At 36.7% G+C, this 9,526-nt stretch overlaps 1 protein-coding gene across 1 annotated transcript in view; it reads right to left on the bottom strand.

Moving 5' to 3' along the window:
- Positions 1 to 1,763: 1,763 nt before the first annotated feature.
- Positions 1,764 to 9,526, bottom strand: part of top2b (DNA topoisomerase II beta) — a 35,594-nt gene continuing 27,831 nt past the window's right edge. Inside the window, exons 28-35 of the mRNA XM_053489872.1 lie at positions 9,178 to 9,375; positions 7,907 to 8,060; positions 7,653 to 7,814; positions 6,093 to 6,276; positions 5,894 to 5,982; positions 5,681 to 5,773; positions 2,499 to 2,731; positions 1,764 to 2,310 (exon numbers count right to left, since the gene is read on the bottom strand). Coding sequence (XP_053345847.1) covers positions 2,152 to 2,310; positions 2,499 to 2,731; positions 5,681 to 5,773; positions 5,894 to 5,982; positions 6,093 to 6,276; positions 7,653 to 7,814; positions 7,907 to 8,060; positions 9,178 to 9,375 — 1,272 coding nt within the window. The 3' untranslated portion in view covers positions 1,764 to 2,151. The remainder of the gene's footprint in view (positions 2,311 to 2,498; positions 2,732 to 5,680; positions 5,774 to 5,893; positions 5,983 to 6,092; positions 6,277 to 7,652; positions 7,815 to 7,906; positions 8,061 to 9,177; positions 9,376 to 9,526) is intronic.

Here is a 9,526-nt window from a genome sequence, read left to right as displayed (position 1 = left end):
TGCTGTACTCGTCCCTCAGACAGGGAGGTTCGTGTGTTCCTTCGTTCTTCAGTAATAATATCCGAGTTCTGTCGTTTCTCACTGAAACAAAAAGTGACTCTCACAAGTTGGCGCTCACACTCCAGTATTTCAGTTGCACTTCTTGTTTATTCCGTTTCCGAACAAATTCGCTTTAACGTTTATAGTTTTCACTAACGGTTTTGACACACGGTCACTTTTTCTGCTTTAAGCTCAAGCAGCTGGACTGAACAGAGGCTTTTAATGGAATTACTCGTTTAATGAAGAAGAAAAAAGAATCTGTGATGCACCAGGCATTCATTTTGGAGTCGAAGAAACATCACACATCTAGGAATATTTTGCTTGACTAAAAAATAAACCTGTTCAGCCTCCACAAAAGCAGCATCTATATTTACTGGGTTTTTGATTATTTTTTTTTTATTATTGTTGTTTTTCATTTTTGCTTATCCAAGCCCTGTTTGTACATTAACAATGCTTTGTATGTTCATATGCTGTTTGCCATGATCTCTCTTGGTGAAATAATGAAAATATATTTATTTTAAAATAAAGATGTGCTGAGATATTTGGACAATGTGGATGCTTCCCCTTTTTTAAAACAGATAATACGGCATGTTATTGCTGGTGTGATGCAAAGTTACTGTTATCACTCCAAAGTTTTTTTTTTTTCATGAACAGAATTTTTTTTTATTTCTTATAAAGAAAAATAATGGTATTAATAATAGTAATAATAATATAGGAATTACTTGAATGGCTCAACTCCCAGCTTAGAGTTCCTGTAATGTGCAAGTGGTGTTGGTAAATAATTGTGTTACAATTCCTACAGGTGGATCCACATAATGGGGACAAGTTATCCTTAGTTTTTAATGATAAAATGTTTTGCACCATTCAATTTTTTTATTGCATCTGGGAATCTCATCACTGTATTGACCTTGAAGTCTTTAGTAAATGTCAATAGCTTTTATGCCTTCATTAATGACAAGTTTTAAGTCCCAGGTTGACTTGAATGTCTATCATATTTAGTAAATATGTCACATGACTAGTGCTCATTATAACATCATAACCTATAATATTTAGATAGGCCATAAGTCCCAGGTGAAATGACAATCATGTGATTTTATTTTATTTGTTTACACTCTTCGACTTATTCTTTCAATCAGAAAAAAAAAATTCCTTTTGTAGGTCAACATTTATTTATTTCACACATTTACATTCCCAGAAAGTCTTATTTTATGTGCTGTTTATGTGACCATTTTTAGAGTATCAAAGAGTTAGACAAGCCGAACATGTCTTTAAACGACAGCATGATGTACTGTAATGTCTATTATTACTGCTATTTAATGTTTTCAAATGTATGCGTAAAAACCTTTTAATTTTTTTAAAGGTGAAAGCTGAAAAGTCGCTGCCCCGTTGAAAGCACTGACACTGGAAAATCCCTCCGTAAATGCTCCACCTAAACGACCGCACAATTTTCAAATCGTCTATTATCAATGTTGGGTGGAGCGTCTGGGTAAGTCTCTGTAAATAAACTGTTGCTATAGAAACAATAAGGCATTAATATAAACCTGTGACACTCGACACTTTTGTCTGAGCTGCTGTTATAAAAAATTAACAATTAAACCTTCTGACCAATCAAATTAAGCAGAGGGATGGTGTATTGAGGAGAAGAATGTTCCACAAATGATCATCTGTCTCCATTACAGCTGAACCATAATAATAATCATCATCATCATCATAAACACACAAGCACCTTTTACATTTCATGTTTATTTCCAAGTTCTCTCAAAAGGTACACTGTCTTTTACTTTCAACATTTAAAATGTGCTGAAGCACCGCTGTGTCTAAATTTCTAAAAGCTGCTTAGGACAAATACAGTTTGATGAAAAAAAAACAAACAAACAAACCAAAAAAACTGTATAACAATAACCATAATATTAATAATAACAATAATAATAATAATAAAAATTGTAAAACAGCTACACGGTAAAAAGCATTTAACATCACAAATAAAGAAAAAATAAAACTGGTAGGTGCAGAAATGTACAAAAGTCTGCAAGGACATAGGACAGGAGATGTAACAAGCGTGTGTGTGTGTGTGAGGGAGATATAAAGAGAGAGAGAGGACTTGTAAGCTGCCTAATCGAACATATCACCATCATCGTCGTCTTCTTCAGACTCGTCATAGTACTTGACTTCCTTCTTGGCTCGACCTGACCGGGACGCGTCTATGCGGCTGAAACTCTTACTGCTCACTACGTCGTCGTCCTCGTCATGTGACACCGCCTTCTTCGGCTTCTGTACCGAAACACACAAAAGTTTCATTAAAAGCTCAAATTGCCATGTGACGCTGTTAAAAAAACATCCCTACGTCAGGGAACCGTTAATCCTTGTATAAAATCAGAATGAGTGAATTCACTTGCTCGTGGAACGTACTACAAGCTAATTAAAATCTATCACAGGATTACTGTTCACGAGTCACTCACTTTGCTGACTGGAGCTTTTCCGGTCTTCTTCACAGGGTTGTAATCTTCTTCAGAGTCAGAGTGCTTCCTCTTCCTCCCCCTGCCTTTACCTGGGATTTTCAGAGAAAGCACCGGGACAGACTGGGGCTTCTTAGCTGCCGTGTCTGAGTCCGAGTCCCACACAGAGGTATCGGGTTTCTTGGGCTTGGCTGGAGGTTTCCGTGGCTTCGGCACCGCTTCTGTGGGTTTCTTAGCTGTGTCGGAATAAAAACCACACATTCAAAATAGTTCAAGAGAAGTTAAAAGTAATAGAACTATTCAATGTATATCATGAAACCTACGATGCAACGTGTGCCTTAACACAAAACTCTTGTATGCTGTATAATCTGTCAACCCTTGCTCATTCATCCAGGAATCCAATTAGCCAATAGTACAATCCAGCACAATCCACACACAATCAGGAGCATCAGTTAATGTAATAGTACAGCGGTACACAGCCTTTATTTCTCCACAAAAGTCCCTAACAACAAAACCAACCAATGTTTTTTTTTAATCAGTTTTTTTTGTACACAGTTTTTCATACTGTTTTATATTGCTCTTTAAAATGTCACTTTAATTAACTAAAATAAGCACACTTGCACTATTTTTATTGCACTTTTCCATTTTTCACCATATCAGCCTCCTGTGATGTTAATTGTTCCTTTTTGCAGGTTTTTTTTTTTTTTCAGTTTTAAGGGGTTTTTTTTTCTTTTTTTCCAGTGTTATTTGTAACGAGGATTGAGAGAAACGTAATTTCGATTTTCTAAATGTATGCACTATACATGTAGCTGAATTGACAATAAAGTTGACTTTGACTTTTTTTTTTCCAATTGCAACTTTTATTTTTATACTGTAAGTTTGTAATTATAATCTTATTCATAGAACAGATAAAGCCTCATGCGCCCCCTTGAGGAGGGCATAGAACTAGCAAACCTGGGAACCAATGCAAACTGCTTCTCGTTCGTGTCCATGTTCATCATTCCATTTAATCAAACTCAAATAAAACGAGACATATTTATTTTGTTACTTTTTTATATATACTCAAAAGGGAAGCAATTAAAACAAATAACAGAGTAGCGGGAAATAGCAGTTACAATAAAACTACTTATATGTTTACCTGCGGGATTTTTGCGGGCGGGAGCGGGATGGAAAAAACTAGCAAGTCCTAAGCAGTTTTATACCACTTTCCCTTTTACTATCTCTTGCTAGTGCCGGTTTAGAGCTGATTCAATAGTAAACCTCCTAAGAACTGGCTTTGTTTTTTTCATGGGATAAAGTTTAAAACCCTTAAACCTCAAGCGGCACAGATGCGTGCTGGCAACACAGCATAAAAACAAAAATATGTGGTTATATGGAAGCCTTGCTATTGTGTTAAAGGCTTCAGACTTCAAACTGTGTGTTTTGGGGTTTTGGATATGTCAGGTAGATCAAAAGTAATTACTTTTATAAAAGGTCAATTTTAACCACCAAAGGAATATGAGAATGACGTCACAGAAATGCAGAAATCTAAAAAAAAAAAAAAAATTTTTTTTTAATTTTTTTTATCATAGAAACGACCAAAAACAACAATCAAAACATGGATCACTTGTATCTGTATCTATTTTCTAACGGATGTGACCCATTTTGACATTTTTTGTCATGTTTGGGTAGTTCATCATATTGTCTATTGAGTGCTAAAAAAAAGGATATCTCACTCTATACTGCACAATCCTAAATCCCTATACAGTGAAACCTCGAATTACGAGTAACACGTTTTGCAAGTGTTCCGCAAGACGAGTAAAGATTTGTATAAATTTTAACTTGAAAAAACGAGCAAGTCTTGGTTTTACGAGTGCCGAGTATCATGTATCACGCATATCACGTGATCACAACTGAGCCAATGGTTTTTCTTTCTCTTGCGCTGCGGAATTGTTAAATTGTTAAATCATCTCCCCTGCTGGGTCTTAGTGCGCGTCTCTTACTAGTATAATCAACAACCGTGCACGCGTGTACTGTTTTCTATAACACCGTGACTATGTGTGTGTGTGTGTGTGTGTGTGTGTGTAAAACATATTTGCGTGTACTGTTTCCTATATAGAGCAAAAAAAAAGTCTCATTAGAGGTTAAAAATTAATTTTCTCCCTCAGCCTCTCTGTTTCAGCCTGTGTGAGCTTGTGTGTGGACGCGTAATTTGACATCGTGCCGGGTCACACACTCTCTCTCGCCTTACGTGTGTGTGTGTGTGTGTGTGAGAAGCACCCCCTCTCTGCTTCACAAAAACACAACCACACGCTCTGCTTTTTACAGAAACACTGCTCTTTCGCGATTCTTTTAAAAGGTAAAGTGCCGGTTCATTTGTTTGTTTGTTTAACGTTACAGCAGTGATTCCGTTATTTAGCGCTCACACGAGTGTCATTAGTGATGTTCCTTGCTAATTTTTCCGACAAAACAGTCTTTCCATTAATATGTGTTTATGTAAAATTAAATAAGAAAGGTTTACTGTGTAATAAAGTTTCATCAGAAGGTTAAAAATCCCATTTCTCCCTCAGCCTCTGTTATGTGTGTGCGCACGGGTAACTTGACACCGTGCCGGTTCGAAAATTGGGCTCCAGAACTGAATTGGTGAAAAAGGGGTATGTCAGTGGTTTAGGCATTAACCTACTGCTCAGAAGTCACAGGTTCAACCCCTACCGTCTCCAAGTTGCCACTGTTGGGCCCTTGAGCAAGGCCCTTAGCCCACAATTAGGGCGTCTTTCAAATGCTTCTACTGGAAAAAAGATCAGACCACATCTTTTTATTTTCAGCTTTCAGACTCCTGTTCTTTGCTAATAAAAGATCTTCTGCTGTTGTCGGTTCACATTTTTCTGTTCTGAGGTGTTTATATTTTAGGTTACTCTTCCTGTAAGCTCAAAACCGTCTCCCCATCAACAAGACGTTAATGCCTGCATAACTGCCGCTCTCTGAATGTGTTTTTGTTTTTCACACCGTTCTCTGTATAACCTCTAGAGACTGCAGTATTCGACAATCCCAGGAGGTTTCTGATCTACTCATTCAGCCCATCTGTGCCACACGTACGTGTAGAGGTGTTTCTAACAAACGCTGAGTGTACTGTATAATAAAAACATTTCTGTTACATAAGCTGTTGGTACATCTGTCTTGGGAAGTGTGCACATTGCGATTTTTACCTTTCTTCACAGGAGATGGTTTCTCGAAGGCTGAGCTGCTGGAGTAGGATGAGAACGCCGCATCCCTGTCATCATCACTGTCAGACTTCACCTCTGTAACACGCAGTAAATACAGACTAAATCTGGGCCTGTTCAAAAGTGCAGGAAAAACTATTCTGGATTCTCACACACACACACACACACACACACACACACACACACACACACACGCACCGCTGTCACTGCTTTTCTCTGAGTAGGCATGTTTGGATGGAGTAAATACGCTCTCTGGCTCCTTCTTCTTCTTGGCTTCTGAGGCAGTCCTACGGGGTGTAATAATTGATAAAATAAATTGTCTCAATTTTCACAATGCCTTAATCTTTAAATCAAATCGATTCATGAGTGTGGAAAAAATATAAATAAATGCACATACGAAGTGATTGCTGGTTTCGGAGGAAATATATCATCATCATCGTCATCTTCTTCGGTGTTGTTCTGTGTGGTGCTGAAGCTCTCCTTGTAGGAGTGGACCGGAGAAGATGGCGGCTCGTTATCTTGGTCTTCGTCAGCATCTTCCTCCTCCTCAGAGAAGTCGAAGGTGTACTTGGCCTTGGCAGCTGTGAGACAAAAAACAGTAAAGCTTAACTCGGAAATCTGAACACTGCGAATTATAATGCAAGATTTATATAATTAAAAACTTTAAAGTATGTCATGATCAAGTAGGCTTTTTATGATGTAATACATAGTGATTTTTGAATTTTGATCACGACAGTAAATTAGATGGATACAGATATTTTTACAAGACAGGAGAAATTCTTTGAGCTAATCTCTTTCTATTTCAAATTTCTATTAAAAATTATATTTGCGCAGTCATTTACATGGTAGATTTAATCTTTTTGCTTTTTGTGAAAATATAAAAGTTAAGTTGGAATAAAAAATATATTTTAAAGGATTTTGACAGTCTTAATTTTTTAATATTATAATTTTATTGATATCATAATATTTTTAAGGGTAATGCATAAAGCCGAGTTTGAAATGAAAGCAAAGTGTTTTGGGGCCATATTTTAAGTTTCAACTATAAAAATAGGCATTTTATTTTGACCACATACATAATTCATGGGTGCTCTAGGAAACGTAACCCCCGCAGGTTTCAGGGGTCGACTGTAATTTATCAAACAAAAAGTCTTCTATGCTGTGGTTTGTTGGGGCTGTAACATAAAAGCGTCAGACAGAAACAGACTGGACAAGGTCATTAAAAGGGACAAATCTGTCCTGGGCTTGGATCTGGACTCCGTTGATGTTGTGGCAAGAAGGAGGATCCTGTTCAAAATACGCACAATACAAGAGTTCTCTCTGACCAGAGGAGCAATGTCAGCCAGAGACTGATTTTGACCAGGTGTTCTACAGAGGGCCACAGGAGAGCTTTTCTCCCAGTGGCCATAAAATTATATAACTCTTCTCTGTGACGTTTCACTACGGGACAGGGACTGTCAGTAGTTCCTGTTCAATAATATTTTATGACACTACTGTTCCCACAACTTAAGTTCCAAGTGCAATATCTGATTTGTGCAATATTTCTTTTCATTTACACTACATTTCTAATGCAATATGTAACTTAATTGTGTGCTATATTTATTTTTATTCTATTTTACTTCTATTTACTGTTTTTTTTTCTCCTTTTTTTCCTGTAATGCCTAATAAGTTTTTCTAGTCCATTCATCCATGCCGAACATTTTAAGCTCCTTTACATTCTTATGTTTCCTCCTCAATCCAGACCAGGGTTATACTACACATTTCTTTCCAGGACATTTTATTACTTTTCTCACTTTTTTTCACAGCAGTTTTTTAAAACAAATGGCAAGTAGTAGCCAGTGGAAGATGTATGGAAAGGAGATATGCAATCACACAAAAGTGCTTCACTTGCATCATTACCATGCAGCTTTCAAAGAGCAAAAGAGCTGCAAATGGGAGGGAAAAAAAATCTAACACTCACCTGACGCTCTCCTGGACGTCGTGTCTCGGGGAATAACAGGCTGCTCGGTCTCGTCCAGGTCGCTGTCGGACCTTTCGTCATCATCCGACCACGGGTTCCTCTTTTTCGCTTTCTTGGGCGTGCCCTTTGCTGTGCCTGGGGGCTTTCTCTGTCTAGGAGCACCTGATTGGAAGGCATGTACATCTATAAAGTCTGATACTTTAGAAAAGATGGAAAAAGCTGAATACGTGGGATGTCTTTTAAATTGTTTTTACCAGGCTCCTTCTTTTCCTTTTTAACACGTGGGGCCTTGGGTTTGGCTCCGGGGTTTGGCAGGCCAGATGGAGAGATCATTGAATTGTCTCCTGAAGCACCGTTTGCATCCATCATACCATCGTCATCAAATTCCTGTTTCATTTCCGCATCACCCTGGAAGATATACACACACACACTTGAGCTTGGACACTAAATCCTGATAAAGTACATATACATATATTGAGCATGTTATAAACAACAATAACATCGTAGAGAAAAGCAAAACAGATAGCACCAAAGCAACTTGTTTCTAAAACGCATTAAATTTGTATAATAATAATATTATAAAAATGGATATTCTCCACTGATGAACAAACTGACTTCATAATTAATATAAAATCAAAATATAGGAATATACTGCTGAACAATTGATCTTATAATAAATGAAATCTTAATATCTGATCGCAAAAGCCTGCAGATTACTACACTTAATATATGCATGGTGAGGAATTTAAATGTAAAGTTTTTGTTTATTTAAAAAAATAAAAAGAATAAAAATATAAGCAAACATCCGCTTAATGTGATCACCGGTGCCGTTATTTGCTACAATCCTGCATAAATACATTTGAATACTAAATAAATGGTACACTTTAATAGTACATATACAGTATACGTATCACAGTTTAACTCGCAATATCTGATTTTTACATTTATAATATACACACACAGTGTCAGCCAAAAAACTTACATACTTCAGAAAAAGAAAGACAGTATTATATATATTATATTATTATAATAATAACTGTCATAATATTATAAATATAATGTATAACAATGAATTTAGTATTTAAATTAAATAAATGTTTTTTTTTTCTGAAGTGTGTATACATCTTTTAGCTCACTCTGTATGTATATATACAGTGTGTGTGTGTGTGTGTGTGTATAAACAATTTAAAGCTGTCAATCTCCTTCATTCCAAATTATTTTTTTTTATTTTTAACAAAAAGCAAAAAGATTCAATTTACCATGTAAATGACAGAACGACAATTGTGCCAATTTCCCTCACAATTACTTTTTAGAAAAAAATAGTTCCACTTATAAGAATTATAATTTTGTTTGTTTTTCTTTTTTTTGCCCACAAAAAGGTTTTACTGTTACTTACTGTCTTAAGTCTCTTATCAAATTTACTGTTGAGGTCAAAATCCAAAAATCATTCTATACCGGTGTTTTATTACTAAACAAATTTGATAACACTACAGTTACACACTCTCTCGCACTCTCGTTCTCTCACCTTTTTCTTCTTGGTCATCTTCTTGGAGGCGTCAGCTTTCATGGCGAGTGTGATCTGTGGCTCTACTCGCCGACCGAAGGGCGACGGCAGTGTCTCTTCCAGCTGGATCTTCTTCACTTTGGGCTTGCCCACCTTGCCTTTGACCAGCTTCACTCCTTTACCCATGCTGTTGCTCTCACGCTCTTGTTCCTCCACCCTCTGATACCCAGAGATAAAAAATGGGATGAGTCTTTTTAGTAACCACAGAGACATAAACATACACACGTGGACATGCAGCTTGTCTATTTTTTTTGTTTTTTTTTCAACAATGGTTTCCTCCTGGCAGAATGTTTTAGCATGATTTTTATTA

The sequence above is a fragment of the Clarias gariepinus genome, chromosome 28 (genome assembly GCF_024256425.1).
Source record: "Clarias gariepinus isolate MV-2021 ecotype Netherlands chromosome 28, CGAR_prim_01v2, whole genome shotgun sequence".
NCBI classification, from domain to species: Eukaryota; Metazoa; Chordata; class Actinopteri; order Siluriformes; family Clariidae; genus Clarias; species Clarias gariepinus.
Note: the sequence above shows the minus strand (reverse complement) of the source record. Positions and strands in the feature narration are given on the sequence as shown.